Source organism: Anarrhichthys ocellatus, unplaced genomic scaffold (assembly GCF_004355925.1).
Source record: "Anarrhichthys ocellatus isolate YVR2014 unplaced genomic scaffold, GSC_Weel_1.0 scaffold77, whole genome shotgun sequence".
Classification (NCBI taxonomy): domain Eukaryota; kingdom Metazoa; phylum Chordata; class Actinopteri; order Perciformes; family Anarhichadidae; genus Anarrhichthys; species Anarrhichthys ocellatus.
In genome coordinates this window covers 346,373-363,007 of record NW_022280107.1, presented here as the reverse complement: position 1 = coordinate 363,007, position 16,635 = coordinate 346,373, and the positions used below count along the sequence as shown (strand labels likewise).

At 42.2% G+C, this 16,635-nt stretch overlaps 1 protein-coding gene across 3 annotated transcripts in view; it reads right to left on the bottom strand.

Annotated features, from left to right (window-relative positions):
* mphosph8 (M-phase phosphoprotein 8) overlaps positions 1-16,635 on the bottom strand; it is a 27,227-nt gene that overhangs the window by 3,216 nt on the left and 7,376 nt on the right. The window contains exons 7-12 of one of the 3 annotated variants that reach the window (XM_031873947.1): positions 13,871-13,959; positions 2,812-2,952; positions 2,491-2,577; positions 1,364-1,518; positions 885-1,036; positions 399-523 (exon numbers count right to left, since the gene is read on the bottom strand). In XM_031873947.1, coding sequence (XP_031729807.1) covers positions 399-523; positions 885-1,036; positions 1,364-1,518; positions 2,491-2,577; positions 2,812-2,952; positions 13,871-13,959 — 749 coding nt within the window. Of the gene's footprint in view, positions 1-398; positions 524-884; positions 1,037-1,363; positions 1,519-2,490; positions 2,578-2,811; positions 2,953-4,358; positions 7,850-8,872; positions 11,241-13,870; positions 13,960-14,569; positions 16,462-16,635 lie in introns of those variants that run through there. The other 2 variants (XM_031873945.1, XM_031873946.1) reach the window with 2 other exon arrangements.

The window sequence follows — 16,635 nt, the reverse complement described above, 5'->3', positions numbered from 1 at the left end:
AGGAGGAGAGCTAGTAACGTTAGCAGCACCGCTAACGGCTAACCAACGGAGGTTCACTTCAGTTACATTATGATGCCTTCAGGCTCTGCTCAGTGAACATGAGTACTGGCTGAAGGTACATTATAACGTTATCATGATGTGTTCACATGTCATCTGTAAAATGTAGTTTTGGTGATAAACTTGAATAAATCAAGTAGTTTGAAGGAGATGTTTTCACATGAATATAAAATAGATATTAGAGATGAATTATGAGCTGTTTAACTTCCTAACACAAGCTCTAAGCTCATTATTATACTTCAATAAAAATAACAATGACTAGATTTATTTTGTTAAAATCAGCTTCCGGCTCAGTGAGACGTGTAATTGAACTGCTGCTTTTTGAGTTCTTGAGAACAAACCAGGAAGATGGGCAACTGGAACTTGTCGTTGAGCACGACGGCGTGAACGCTGCAGGGTCCACAGAGCCGGGCGGTGATCTCGTTCAGGAAGTTAGCGTGGAAGATGAAGAGGAGGATGCCCGAGCCTGAACAGAGAGAAGGAGAGAGGAGACGAGTGTTAGGAGAGTCCGATGAAGGTGTGAGTGTTTAGGACAGGATGAACGATGAAGGCGTGTGTAGGAGCTATTTATTTGAACTTATTTTAATTATAAGTAGTATTGTTTAATTATTCTAGATGTTTGATTGTTTGTCTGTCGCTGTTTTTTTTTTTACCAGCAACAGGAGTTTTCGTTGTTCTTTTTGTTTGTTTGCTTGTTTTGGTTTGCTAAATAAATGAGAAAAACTGAATCCTGTATGGACAATCTACGATGCATCAGTGGCCCTATGATTAATGTTTGTAGTATTTTGATTTATTGGACAAATGGCCACTACAGCGTGTGTTTTTACCCTCCGGCTGCGGCTGTGCCTTGAAGCCAAACTCCAGGGAGAAGTCGGGTCCCTCACAGAGCCGGTGGCAGGCGAGAGGGAAGACGGGCTCCAGCAGCACCATGCGGGACTCAAAGTACGCTCGGATGGCATCCTCCGCCACGCTGGACAGCCTGAGAGACGGACAGTCTGAGTGACTTCACCGGCAAAATAATAATCATAATAATAATAACTGTATTTATAGAGCACCTTTAAAAACAGAGTTTACAAAGTGCTTTGACAGACAAAGCAGCAAAAACAAGACAATAAAAACAACAACAGAAAGATCAGTGAGACAGTCGATAGCATACTAATAAACTAATAAATAAAATAAAATAAAACAAAACAAAATAAAATAAAATAAAATCTGTAATATTCTAGCTGTGTGATAACGCCACACTACGGCATCAACACGGCATTACTTAACAGCTGTTCCTCCTTCCAACAGACTGTAGACTCACATGCTGGTGTGGTCCTTGATGAGGTCACACACCATCAGGTTGTTGCCCAGCTTAGCGAAGTACATGGCCGCCGTCTTGTTCTTGGACACGATGTTGCAGTCGGCTCCGTACTCCAGCAGGAGGCGCACCACGTCGGCGTTCCCTCTTTTGCACGCCTGAAGTGAAGGAGAGGAAACGGTTACCAACAGAGCCGGCGTCTCATGTACAGATTCTTCAACACCGGGAATCCGTCGGGATAAGAAGCCTAAAGGTGCGTTCAATGGTCTTGTTTTTTTCCATCACTGGCCGTCTCCTTTAACGGAAACACTTCAGACAAAGCAGTGATGAAAGGCACGCTTCCATCAGAAAAAGCAACCGAAACGGAGCTTAAAATTGTGATATTTCATCAAAAACAGTTTATTCCACGTCTCATTTAAAATTTCGCCACAAATAACCCTTTTGTTTTAACCAGATTCTGTAAAAAACATTAAATTCTGAGCTCCTCAGAGCAACTATGAAGCCTTGATTCACTCGGCTGAGACCAACAGTCACCTGACAACAATTCTGTGAAACTTTGACTGAACTTCAGGCTGCTGAACACAGAGCAGAGAGGAGACGATGTAAAAATGTAATAGTTTGATGTATGTAACACGTGGAGCCTCCATTTTTTTCTCCAACATTAGTAACACCTGTAGACACATGGAAACATGTTGAATATATAAGTTACATTGTTTGCCAATTTTTGTCAAAGACATTGTGTTTTTCTTTGTAACTGTTATTCTGCACTAAACACATGTTGTAGTTCTCTCTACTTCTAGTCATGATGGTTCTGTTTCTATAGAGGAGCAGGACTTTAGATTACTGTAAAAAACAAGGCCACAGAAATTACTGTAAAATGTGACAGGAGCTAAAAAACGCCCCAAAACTGCTTCAGGGGTCAGAGTGTATGTTCCCATCTTTATTGAAATGTAATTGAAAACACACAGCTTGTATTCCGTGTGATTAAAAGAGCTTTGTATTAAACTGCAGTTCGAGGACTCGGTCTTGTGTTACCAGAGACTTCTGTCTGGAGATGTCTGCTGTAAATGGTCAAACTTAGGTTGCTTTCATTTATTTCTTTGAGGTTAGTGTGTGAAATGCAGCTTTACCCTCATCAGCGCCGTCTCCCCACTTAGCGTCTGAGCGTTGACGTAGGAGCCCGCCTCCAGCAGGATGGCAACGGTGGTCAAGAAATTCTGACGGATAAATAGAAAATAAAGGTGAAAGACAACACACAGAAGTGATGACGGTGCTACCAATTTAAAAAAGTGTGTCACTAACTATGTGGTGAGAAAACACCTAATTTTGGAGATGAAATGGGTGAGCATACTTCAAAGCTGCATTCATTTAACCACTTTGGGGCAACGCAACAAGCTAAAATAAAACACATCACAGTAGCATGTTAAATCTCAGGTGAGAGGCTGCGTTACCTTTTCGGCAGCGTGCATCAGCGCCGTGGTGCCGTTCTTCTGTCGCCCGTTCACCCTCACCCCCTTCTTTATCAGCAGCCGGAGGATGTCGTCCTGCCCCCCCGCCGCTGCCAGCATGCTCAGAGACATACCGCTGACGTCCTGCAGACAGACAGACAGCGCTACGATGTCACAGACGGAGGAGGGGGAGATGTGTAGCTTCTCACTCACTGATTTGCAGTTTGTGTTAAATTACAGCTAAAGAGCGAGAATCACTACATTTAAAAGCTGCATTCTCTCTAGTGTCCACCAGGGGGCGACTCCTCTGGTTGTATAGAAGTCTATGAGAAAATGACTCTACTTCTCTCTTGATTTATTACCTCAGTAAACATTGTAAACATGAGTTTATGGTCTCAATCTCTAGTTTCAAGTCTTCTTCAATACAGCATGATGTTCATTTAGTACATTATGGTCCATTTAGAGTCAAACAGACCATAAAGCAGGGGATGCTTTAGGGCGGGGCTACACGGTGATTGACAGGTCTCTACCAGAGACGTATAGGCATCTCTACGTCACTCCTCCTCAGTCCAGATATGGTCACTTCCTGTTCACTGGTTGCAAAAAAACAACATAGCAAAGGCCATATTCCAAGATGGCGACTGCGAAATCGTCGAACTCGAAGCTTCATCCCCGACTCTTTAATAAATCTAAATCTAATAAACTTTCAATTCTTTAAGTCCAGCTGTTGGCTGATTTTGTCTGTCAGTGTGCATAAACATTTCTTATACTTATTGCACTTTGAGAGGAAAATGAGTTGTAATTCTATGAGAAACGTTGTGCTCTTGTTAACAGTTTTGTGCTCTAATAATCAATTTAATCACAAACACATTGGTTATAGTAAACAAGACAGGGTCCGATTGGGCAAGTGAGTTGTCAAATGTAAGTGGCCCAATGTGGCATTTTATTTGCCCAGGATGAGCCTTTGTACAGCCTAACACAGCCGCTAGCATGCAGGAGACGCTTCAGTCTTGTTTAAAAATAATACCGCAATAGTCTCCTTTGACACTTTGAAAAACAACAAGTCTAGAAAATCAGATAAAGAAGCAAAAACTTAAAGAACCTGTAAAACAAATACAAAGTATTTTTCATAAAATCTTTAAGCCAAGAAGCATTTTATTGTACAAGCCGAAGTTATAAGAGCCTTACAAGACTTTATAAGAAGCATCAACTGAAGGCGACATAATTACAACAGGATGAAGAAGAGTAACAGTGTGTGCTTATACAAGAGCAATGAGAGAAAGTCAGCTACTATACAGGGGGAAGACAGCAAATGGTAGTGTTTGAACAATCATAAACCTCCTGCAGACGTGAAACGGATGAATTAAAACACAACTGTATACTGGAACACACATATACTCCATTCACAAGGGAGCAAATACACAGAAAATAAACCAGTTTGACACTGGTGTGAATGAGTTAGCGAGGGTTATCTGACCCAGCTTATGGACGCTAATGACTTAGGTATGATAAGGTGAACACTGGCTACTCTAAACAGATTCTACAGCTGCTACAGAGGATAACAAAACAAATATTTTAACAGCAGTAGTGCTATCTGGACCTTTGAATCATAAAAACAGAGACATATACGGAGTCTTCCAAACAACGGATCCACACAGCTCACTGAATATCCAGTGTGAAACCGAAATGTGACGACCCAGCAGTCTGCTGTTGGTTCAACAGGAAATTCAGGTTGAACCTGTGTTCAACATCCTGTTTAAAAAAATACCTTCAACAAGGTTTGTATGTTACAGAAACAAAAGTACAATTTATCTTTGCTCTAACAACTAAACTGCATTTTCAGTGAAAGGTGATGATGCGGCGTGATCTGGGGATGCATGATGATATCGGCACATCGTCGGCATATAAAAGGTTTTAAAATGAAATATCTACATCGGCCAGAAATTAAAATGTACTCCGATATGGTATGCGCTTGTGATGCGAACTGTTGATGAAGCGGATGCAGAAACAAGTATTACTGCGGTGTGCAGGTACATTGTTTTACAACTTGTGAAATTGGTAAAATCTGCTCCGGTTGTGCCTGTTTTTAAAGGATTGTCTCAGGGACAGTGTCATCCAAGCCTTTGCTTGAACATGATACATCAAAATAAAAACATATTTTACATGTAACCTCAGGTGAAGTAGCTTTCTTGTTTTGTCTTGTGAATGTGTACATATTGAAAAGCATCTGCCAGTGGGCCATCAAGATAACAGTCGGCATGTTAATTCCACTGCAGGAGAGACTTGATGTTAAGATTATTCTAATGTCTGAAGCACTCAAGATGTCAACACACTGTACCCTTCCTTTATATCTAAACATGTACAGGGGTGTCATTTTAATTTTGATTTTAATTCTGGTCATTTATCAACTTTTGTAATAACTTCCCTTCTTCAAAACGAAAACTACACTTACTATGCTGCGAGTTAGACGTGATCAGGAAAGAAATATCAAGCAAATAATCAACATAAGGCGATCGGATCTTGGCAAAAACTGGATATTAATGTCACAAACGTCCAGATTATAAAAGCTTAAAACAAAGTAATACAAATGGGACCAATGTAGTGTATTAACCTCAACTATATCGAAAACGATAAAGTACTAAAATGTTCTACAGTTTCTGTATAGTGATACCAAACCTTTTGGCAGCTTGTTAATACGCATGACAAAAAAATAAAATACATAAGTGAAGATAAACATTTATCAACAGGATTCTCAGAGAAAGAAATATGTTTTTCATATTTAAGTGAGAGGTATACACACAGAGCTCCTAATCATCTAACATCATCAAGGAAGGTATGCCGTTACCGCTGCAGGCTATCAGGGCCTTCTACAATAAAGGCTACTGGCTAAAGCAAGAATACAGTACACTTGAGCCGGGCATTTTGGGAATCAAGTCAACGCATATCTATCATGGTGGAGGGACTGGATGCAAAGATTTGCTGGTAGGTTTTTCAATTTCATTTTTTTTTTTGATCATCAAAATTGATAAAAACACTACTGAAAACAGTACAGGCAGAAAGATAGATGTTTGAAGTAGAGATGAGTAAAAATCCCTCTGGAAATGTACGGTCACCGAGGCTACCTTTGCTCAGTGCATTGTGGGAAATGTCCCGGTCACGATGGCCCCAAACAATTTCAGCCATCGCTTTCACCATTTTCACAAGTATTGTGAAAGCGTGTTTGGGTGCCACAGCCGATGACTGGTGACGCAAATCCGGGCAGAAATGAGATTCACATTGACTAAATGATCGCACGCCTCAATTAGAGCACTTTCTAGAGATCACCTGCGATGATCCGACAAACATATTACATATTTGAGTGCGTCACATACGTTTCTATGCAATCTAACCATATTAAAACATTAATATCAGCCTTTTTTCTGAGCAAAAGCTACAGTACAAATGTCCTCAGTTCCATCCGTTTTAGTGTTTATTCATGCAACAGTACACACCAGTAGCTTGGTCTGGTGGACTTGATTCTGAATACTTCAGGAAGCGTTTCTAAAAAGTGTGACTAAAAGAAGGGCATGGCAGTTTGTAATTGTTGTCAAGATCCATTGGGCTACTGAGACCAAGGTTCACTGACAGTACATTTCACAACAATTCACATCTGCTGACAATTAAACCCCATATAATGTGAGATTAAAGCCCTGGCATACCTCTTTAACATCTCACTGATCACTTATTGTTTTTTTTTTTTGTTTCTTTTGGAAGTCCATTTCAAATATTTACAGGGACAGATAAACGGGACCATCCCACTCGGTGGTTTGAATATTATGAATCTCTGGTTCCTGTACTTCACTCTGTTTGGAGGCGACAACATGCCCTCTTCTTTTCATTGACTGAATCGTGTTATGTACAAAATATTTGACTTCCCTCCACGTTCTGCTGTTCAAGGCAGGTTCAGCAGCTAAACATGCATCGCAATCCTTTTTGCCTGGCACTTTGACCAGTTTACAGAAGTCCCCGAGCTGACGCCTCACGGCAGCCTGTTCCTCCTTGCTCCACAACCGCTTGTTTCTCTTTTGAGGCTTGACAGCTGGACCGACTTGTTTTCCCGCAGCAGACATACTTTCCTGTGCAACTGGTGTTCTGTCAGGAACACTTGGTCTATGGATTGTTGGAACAACCTGTGCGGTTGTGGGAGGCAGGCCTGTTGGGTAAACCGGTGCAATCGAATGGTTCAGAGGTGTGAAGGAAGAAACGATTGGCCTACTCCTTTCGTTAAGTGGCGAGTATGCAGGAATCATCGGCGCGCTATTATTCAACGTCGTGAAAGTAGGAACCATTGAGGTGCTTGGAGCAGTAAAGGTGGTAAAATTAGGAATCAATGGTGTACCCATAGTGTCCTGCGGTGTATACACAGAAGATGGTGCCATACTTGTGGCATTCTGTGAATAAGACGACAATGGCATGATTAGGTTGTTGTCTGATGTGTATGGAGGAGTCATTAGTGCATTTGTGGTGTTGTGTGGAGTAAATGTAGGGACCACTTGAGTGTCAGTAGCATTCAAAGGCGTAAAAGTAGAAATCAACGGTTGACTTGCATGGATCATGTTTACACTAGTAGAACACAAGGTTGCATAAGTTGAAGTCATCTCTTGGACGTAGTTGGTTGGAGCCATTGTCATACAACAAGTTGGACTTTCTCTCAGGTGATCTGGATTCACAGTTGTCAAATTACAGACAACTGACGAGTCTTCCAAATCTTTCTCCATAGTTAAGATGCCATCTTTTGGACTCTTTGGATTCTCGTTTACATTCCCTTCAGACTTGTGATGGTTATTTCTCCTCCGCATTGTTTGTAGTGTGTTGTGTACGTAGTTTTTGACATCTGTCCAAGATCTTCCACCAAGATCTGGTTCAGCAGCTATGCAAGCATTGCACTCCTTTTTGCCTGGAACCTTCATCCCTGTGATAAATTCACACAAGTAACGCTTCACTGCCACCTGCTCCCTCTCATTCCAAGGTCTCCTCTTTAAAGCGGGCTTCTGAACAGTTCCTAAAAAAGATAAGAGCGTAGAGAATCACGATTATGTAACGACAGTCTCTTAAAATGATAAAACTATGTTGACTCTAGACATTGACAGTTCATTCCTCATCTTGGAAAAAACAAGATTTTATTTCATTAGCAGCCGTGTCCAACACTGTTTGACATTGTCAGAAGCTCCAGAACAAACACCAGAGTAGACATTGAGTGAAGCGTCTTTTATGAACTTGTTTCAAAAAGGTCAAGAATTAAGTGTCAAGTCCTGAAAGGGATCAGAAAATTGGTAAGTCTGAACATCTACTTAATCTGTTGATGAAGACTGTGTGATACAGCTGATAAGTTGCAGAACAAGCAAGTGGGTGAACTTATGCCGTGTCTGAATTCGTGTTCTTCTGTACTTACACTTGCTATTTTGAGTGCAAAAGTACGTTTATACCGACAAGTATGAAAAAATGCAGTGCACGATAAGTACCCGGATGGTGTACTGATAACTAGGACTGGGTATCGGTACTCTATATCTTTAAGGTATCGACCGAAATAACCCAGTACCAAGTAGAATCGAAACTTCTCCAGTCAAACATGAACTGTAATTGATCCTTTATGTGCCCAGATCTAGAATAAAAAAAATCTGTTTGGTTTTGAGTTAACAGTTTCAACCCTGGGGGAAACTGGAGGGTGGGTGTGACGCTTACACAACAACACGGTCCCACCACCATGGGTCAGGTGACGGCAATAACACGTACTAAACAACAATGCCGGCTCCTAAAGATCTTAACTTAGATGCTGCAAGTGGCTAGCATCAGTTATATCACAACTGGAGAGTCTTTCTATAACGGCAGCGAAGGCTTTTCTCGATGAGTTCGATTGACAGATGGTTCACACGATCACCTGCGAAGTATTTTTTGAAAGTCCCTGCCCTTTTGCAAACACATTCCAATGACGGCTTCTCAGACAGTTATGTGCAACAAGTGACTCTAAGAACAACAATCTAAGAACACATTACATGTAACACAAAAGGATCCAAAAGGTACTCACCATCTCTTGCAGTACTGGGTGGACTTGATGGCAGCGTTCGATCCATCTTGAGAAGTTGTTTGCTCACTTCCTCCAGCTGTGACGCATTCTTTAAGAGCCTGTAACATTCCTCGCTGCTCCTTCCCAACAACTTGGCCACTTGATCCACTTCGACTTCACTGAGGCTCATGAGCTGCCAGCAGCTGGCGATTTGCTCTCTTAACGATGAGGACAGAAGTGCTTCTGGGTTTTTAACTCCACATTCCATTGCGCACCTTCGGAAACAGTCCAATCCTCTGATGAAGGATGGACCTTCAGTCCGTGCAAACAGGTAGGGGTTCGATTTTGACACACTAGCTTGTTCTCGATTTTCAATGAGCAAGTCGATTGACAAAACCATCCTTTCCGTTAGCAGGACCAGCATGTTCCTCCCATACTGACCCTCTAGTTCTAAACTGGTAAAACTGCTACCAAGGTCCAGCTCCAATTTTGTGCTTTTCCTTACTTGATCTGCTGAGGGCACAAAAGTTCCCCTACTCTTCTTGCTAATGTAAGTTTTCAAGAGCATTCTACCAATATTTCCTACCCTTCCTCTGTTAAACAGACACACATCTGCCAGAGTGGCCTCACTGAGCTTTTTCCACGTTGACAAATTAGGACTTTCTTTCAACTCCTTCCTGGCTTCCTCTTCTTCCCCCGTGATAAACCTGTGGAGTTTGATCAAATCTTCTGTCACAGTTGATTTGTCCACTTCCACTTTCTTGACTTCTTGCTTTAGCGATAATGCGAGAGCTTTGCGAGAAAAACACTGGTTCCATTTTGTATCAAGAAGTTGTATGAACTTTTTCACTTCACTCTCAGTTTCACTGTCCTCTGTCATGCGACTTTCCCCGAAAGCTATTTCAGCAGCTCGCTTCAAAGAGTAGCCGATCTTTGAGACGAGGGAAGCGGTTTTAAACTTACTGGAACTGGGGTCAAAGCCACTAGCTTTTTTGGCCCCTTCAACGGCTAATTCAAATCTGGATGGTAGACATATTTCATGCAGGTACTTCACGCTCTTGTCAAGCTCATTTACAGCGACCACAAATCGACCCAGTTCCCTCATCTTTTGTGCGATATAAGCAAACTGAGACTTGTCATGGTAATACTTAGCAGACAACGCATTGCCATATTTACAAATAAGTGGGTCATTTCTGATATGCCGGGAGACGTCATCTTGATGCATGATGTGGATGATTTCCTCGCAGCCTCCGGTTAGGAACTCTGACATTGGAAGCAGCCGGGAGGCAGCACTGTGGACTCTTTTTTTTCTTTCGGAAGATTTCGGATCTCCTTTTCTGGCCTTACATGACCTCTCATGTCTCCATAAGTCAGTTTTGCGATAAAAAGCGAAGCAGTGCTGGCAAGGCAGGAAGTCACGAACAGATACGCTGGAATTCTTAACCTGTTTCTTGGTCACAATTTCCCCCTCGCCACTTTTGAGAACTTGGCAATTATGTTCATAATCTCCTTTATTGCGAATTTGGTCGAGCAAAGTCTGTCTGACTTTGGAACCTTTGGGGAAGTGTATTGCATGGGCAACATCAGTTTCCTCTGCATGTTTCCTTTCCAAATGCTTGGCAATTTGAGTATAAGCCATTTTGCAATATAAACAGAAGTGTTTTTTACAGGGCTCTTTTTTCTCATCGTCCGCTTTGCTGGGTGCCGTCTCAAGCACTTTCTTACAGGTCCTTGAACTGGATCGTGTTGGTTCTTTCCTCTCCTCAGTTTTCTTGCGCTGCCGCAATCGTGTTTTAGGGATCTCCTTAGTGCTCGACTCAGACAGAACTTGATCCGTACCATCTGACTGACCTTCCAACCCATCCTCCGCCTCATCACTTGAGTCATTTGCTTCCTGGTGGGACCATTGTTTGTTAGCTACGCCCTTTTGCTGCGTTTTGCCATTGGCTCTCGTCAGCATCCTTCCTGCATTTCTGGTGAAATTCGAACGACTAAAGTTAATTTTACTTGATAAACCACGATTTGTGTCGTCTGACATCTCGTCTTCCTGTGCTTGCTTCTGGTCTTCCTTTCCTTGATCATCCTGCTCAGTAGCTGAATCACAAGCAGCGTTTTGGGATTCAGTTATATCCTTTCCACCTTTTTGGATCTTTTCATGTTCCCTCACTGTCACTTGCTCAGTGTTTATACTGGCAGGGCAGCTTGGCATTTTTTCGCCATCTTTAGGACCATCCAAATCTTGTGGGATATTCTCTTTTACTCTCGGAGTACCCTCGTCATTTCTGGCACTGTCAAGGTTAGAAGTCAACCTAAGACCATTACTCGAACTTCTCTCTTCAATCAAGCTCCTCTCTCCTTCAAATGACCTCGTCTCACCAATAGTACAAGCCTGTAAAAGAACAAGCATATGTAAGACTCATTGCCAAATCAGATCCCATGAAGAATTTGACTGAGTGTACTTAAAACAAAGATCCATTCGGACATAAATGTGAGGGAAAAACAAACAAAGCTAAATTTTGGTTTGAACTTTGGTTAAGTGGTGGTGATAAGTCAGGTGACTATTTTAATTTTGGTACTTCTTTGCACATGTTTCAATAGCCGTTTAACGTTTCAGCACCTTGGCAATGCCCCGCCAGGATCCAGGCTCATTCAAACACAATGTGATGGCTACACGTCACTATCTAGCCCAACATCGGTATCGAAACAACCCCTGACACCTCTGAAGTCTCGGTACAAAAACCACATGTGACCCATTCGAGAACAGTTAATGGCTTTATTGGATCAAGCAGCGATTTGACATCGTAACTGTCTAACCAAGTATATGTAGTCATGGGGTGTTGGATGAAATGCTACATGGAGAGAACAGAATATGCACTAGACCTACATTCATGGCGTGCAATCAAAACAAATTATTTTACTTTTGATGTCATAAACAAAGTTTCGGCTTAGCATAGCGGTGTTCTATGAAACTCGTGACTCGGTACAAATGCAAAACATGGGAACACTTGCTCGTGTTTTTCACATCAACACATTAAGTAATACTATGTAGAAAATCTTTGATGCCAAGATAAAAGAAATTTAAAAAAAGATCCTGACTACATGATATTTACTGGCGCATGCTGGCTGCACATGTGCAATGATAGTGATGATGGTACAAGTTCTAAAAGCATATACAGTTATGTACCTGCTTCAAAGGGTTCATCTTGTCCCATTACTTCATGTGTTCGGTGTCTTCTTCCATTGGCATGTTCTCTGCAAGGAAAGATGACACCAGTCTCTAATGTGCACACATTATCATGAACACATATTGTTGAATGAATAATATATTGGGTCGAAGTTACCAATACACAATTACACATTAGGTACTAACTGCAATGAGTTCTTTTACGTCAGTGGAGATTTTAGCTTTTTATACATTCTGCCCACGCTAGAACAATAGGTTTAAAGTAAGCTACATGGCCCTTGAACTCAATACATATTAGGTATACTTTAACTTTAATACACACAAATTAACACAGGTTTTCCTGTTTCATAAAATAAAAGTTGTAATCACACTAAATGACGACATTACAAATATTTACACTATTACATCATTGCTTAAAGGGATAGTTTGGATGATTTAAACTGTGGTTGTATGAGGTTCTTCTCCATAGTCAGTGTATTACTACAGTAGATGGAGTCAATATCAGTTTAAATGTTCGCTATATTTAGAATATTTTCACCTCTTTACTTTGTTGTCAGACAGACCTTCCTGACGGGGATCTGAAGCCGTTATCGACCACCAGACTCCATTGACAAAAACTGTAATTTCACTTTATAAACCACAGGAGTTTCTGGCCTTCTGCTGCCTCCATCAGTTAGTGAGTTTGTCTTATTGTGTGACTTTCGTGTTTTAAATGTTTAGTTTAGATTCACCAAAGTCACACAATAAAACTAACTAACCGACCAGAAACTCCCGTGTTCTGAGAGGAGAGTTTTTGTAAAAGGAGTCTTGTGGCTATAAAGAGAGCGTATATAACATCTTCAGTGCCTCGTCAGAAAGGCTGTGAAAATATTGTTAATATAACGCTATATTCAATTGATAAGTATTTTTGTCTACTGTACGTATACACTGACCTATGGATAAGTACTTCATTCAACCACACATTAAAACATTAGAACTATCCCTTTAAGATACAACATATTTACTTTCCATCACAAATATTTAAGCATTTGAGAGGACACTCTTACCTGGATTTGTTGCAGAAGAGGAGTCTCTTTGGAGTTGTGAAAAACATCTTGAGGCGTCGAATTATTAATAGACATGAAACAGTAAAGTGTGTGGATGTAGATCCTGAGGAGACACTTTCTGTCCTTGGTGCAGTTTTGACAAAAAAATTTAAATCTTTTTGTTTTTTATAAGCGCTGCATGGGTTTATTATTAAGTCATCTCTGCCGCATCATGTAGCTTTAATCAGGCATGTTTACTGTTTAGTATTTTCCATTACTGCTGATACTATTGAGATATTCCAAAGAGGTTCCAGAAGTTTCAAACTTGATCAAGTCAAATCACAAACAGACTCTACAAGCACCTATGTGTCACAACAAGTACCTCGTTAAAATGTGTTTAAAACAGATAAAACAGGTGTTGTGTGGAGACTGGACAACCGTAGTGTATATATGATGATTCCTGGACAACCTTTATGAGAAATACTTCAATTCTTTCCTACGTAATTTGTAACGGCCGCGCAGGTATTTAACTTTATGTCACAGACACAGCACTGTGTTATAGTGGTCATCCACAAACCTTTTTTTTTTTTCCCATACTGAACTACACAAACATTTCCACACACACACACACACACACACACACACACACACGGGCCAACCAAGGTGCAAGCTGTCAAATTTATAAAATGTGCTTTTGTCTTGAAATTGAAGACTAGAGAAGCCTCGAGCTAAACATAAATTAAATATAAAACTAAATAAAATAAGGCACAAGCTAGTCTGCACAAAACCTTTGAAGGGGCTAGAACATACCTCTTGGTCCAGATTGTAGTCCTCTTTGGAATTAAGTGCCAATTTTACAGCCATATAATCTCCACTTTTCACAGCATCCCGCAGCTCACCTGAAAAGAGACAAAGGTTGAGGGAAGTTTAATAAAAACACTAATTTTTTAGGCCTCTGTTCTAAAATTGCATACCCATACTAAAAAGAGTATATCTCTGCAACCACAAGGTCTATTTGAATAATGTTGGTGTTATAATAAAGGGAACACTTGTGAGATTTGTGCAGACGTGTAAATATCAGTGTATATGTTACTGGTTAAGAGTAAATGAAGATGGCACACAGCACAAATGAAAAAGTTTCAGGTTCGCCTTAAAAAAAAGAAAGAAGCACTTTCAGGATGATTATCTCTTTGGAATGATGCAGCTGCAGGTCTAAACCTCTCCCAAATCATAGCACAACATGTGAACAGTCTCTCTGCAAAGGTTCACTCTGATAAAGTGAAGCAGAACAAAGTTAGAGAGGTTTAAGTACAGAGAGTCCAGGTGAGGTCTCCAGAATGGCCATTTTAGGACCACCTGTGCCATTTGACTTTTCTCATGTACCAAACTATATATTTCACTTGTATATCACTAATGGTGTTCAATACATCCAAATACAGCAGTTTTGGGCATTTTTGAAGACCTCTATATATTTTCACATTCAAAAAATAACCACACAAATCAACTTTGTTGAATCCAAATAGAACAGATTTACTTTTATTAAAAAACAGTAAACATTTCTCTAACAAAACAAACTGTAAAAACACACAAAACCAAAACTATTGACACTATTGTCCATCTACACACATCCATCAGGAAGTTACTGTGCATCGTGCCACAGTTGGAAGCAGTTTTTTTTTGAGGTGAGGCAGAGAGGAACCTTACACCTCCTGCAGTACACAGCTGTCTTCATCTTGGGCCTTCCAGCATCGCGGCACCTCTTGCAAAGCCTCCTGATCCTTGATTCCTCGCAGTCGAAGACCATGGGCATGCAGGTGGTGGAGGGGGGTGGGGGTCGGGGTGGGGGCGGGGTGGCTGCTGAGCCTTCAGCAAACTCCAGCATCTCCTTGGCCAACTGCTCCCTGAAGGTCTTGTGGGTGAAGGGCTTTGTCTGGGTGGGGTCCTGCCTCAACTTGAACAGCTCCTTGTGCAAAAGATAACTGTTCACAGCAGCGATGTCCACAAAGTGGTAAAAGAAAGTCTTGTACCACTTCATCGTCTTGTGGCGGACGCTGTAAGATCCGATCAGTGCATCGAACAAATCCACACCCCCCATGCTGTGATTGTAGTCCACGATGCTGTCCGGAACTGGTATGGACTTTTTTTGCCACACCCCAGCCTCCTTCACCTTTCTCCTCACCGTCTGTCCACTGTAGGCCTGATGCACTGTGGAGCACATCGCTACCTCTCTCATGTCCATCCACTTGACGAAGAGGAGGTTGCCACTCCGGATCCAACGCATGTCCCCCCTCTCAGCCTTTCTGGGCAGGTTGTTAGTCTGGGTCTGAGGGAAGCCAGTTACATGTTTCCTGATGGTCCCACAACAGCCGATGTTCTTTTTGGACAGATCAGTGAAGAGAGCGGGGCTCGTGTAGAAATTGTCTGTGTACAACAAGTAGCCGCTACCGAGGAGAGGGAAAGGTAAAAGGTCCATCACTGCTGAGTAACTCAGACCGCGGCCTGTGGTGGACTCACTTTTACCTGCGTAGACAAAGAAGTTCCAGGTATAGCCTATCGATGAATCAGCCAGCACAAACAGTTTGTAACCCCACTTCGTGGGCTTGTCCTTCATGTACTGCTTCATGCTGATACGGGCTTTGCTTTTGACCATCCGCTCGTCAATGGACACATTCTGGTGCGGCTGGAAATGGGCTTTGCAGGCGGTCACCATGTCCGTGTAGAGCGGCTTGATCTTGAACAGCCGGTCGTACTCAGCGGTGTTCCTTTTTTTGTCGTTCTCCTCGTCCTCCTCTGGGTCGCTGAGGTGAAGTGACCACAAAATGGACTCAAAGCGGTTCCGTGTCATGCTGTCACCGGGGAACTGGAAGTTGTACGGACATTTCTTCCTCCAGTAGTCAGACCTGTTGTGGACCGTCACAAGGCCAGTGAAGATGATGATGGAGAGGAATATGTAAAAATCCTTCACCGTGAGCACTTCCCACTTCAACCCAGCTTGCTTTCTTTTGGCAGCGTTGGCATTCGTGTTGTCAATGATTTTTCGGACAACAGACGCTGAAAAGAAAAGCTGGAAGAGGCTGATGGGAGACCATGCTCTGGTGGTGTTGAATGTGGGGCCTGGGGTCCTGGCCGGCTTGAACCTGAGAGGGTCAGGTTTGATGCACTCCTCCTCTCTGTCATGCCACCTGTCCCCCTCCTCACTCTCTGGAGATGCCAACCTACTCTTTCCACGCTTGGTAGCTGGAGCAGAAGCTCCCACAGAGGAGCGTCCTCTCTTCTGTCGAGTGGTCGGGGGAGGTGTTAACGACTGGGTGTGTAGAGCCGTGGGGGGAGGGGATGCTGCTGGCTGTGGGGGCCTTGAAGGTCCTGGGACACGGGCAAGGGGTGGCTCGTAATCCTCATCACTGTAAACCAGAATGTGGAAGAAAAACAAATGTATTCATTCAGTGGTCTGGTTCTGAAAGTGTAATACATGTAAAAGCAATAAAGTGGTATAAATACACACACTGTGCTGGGGAGCACGGGAGCATGCACACACACACACACACACACACACACACACACACACACACACACAC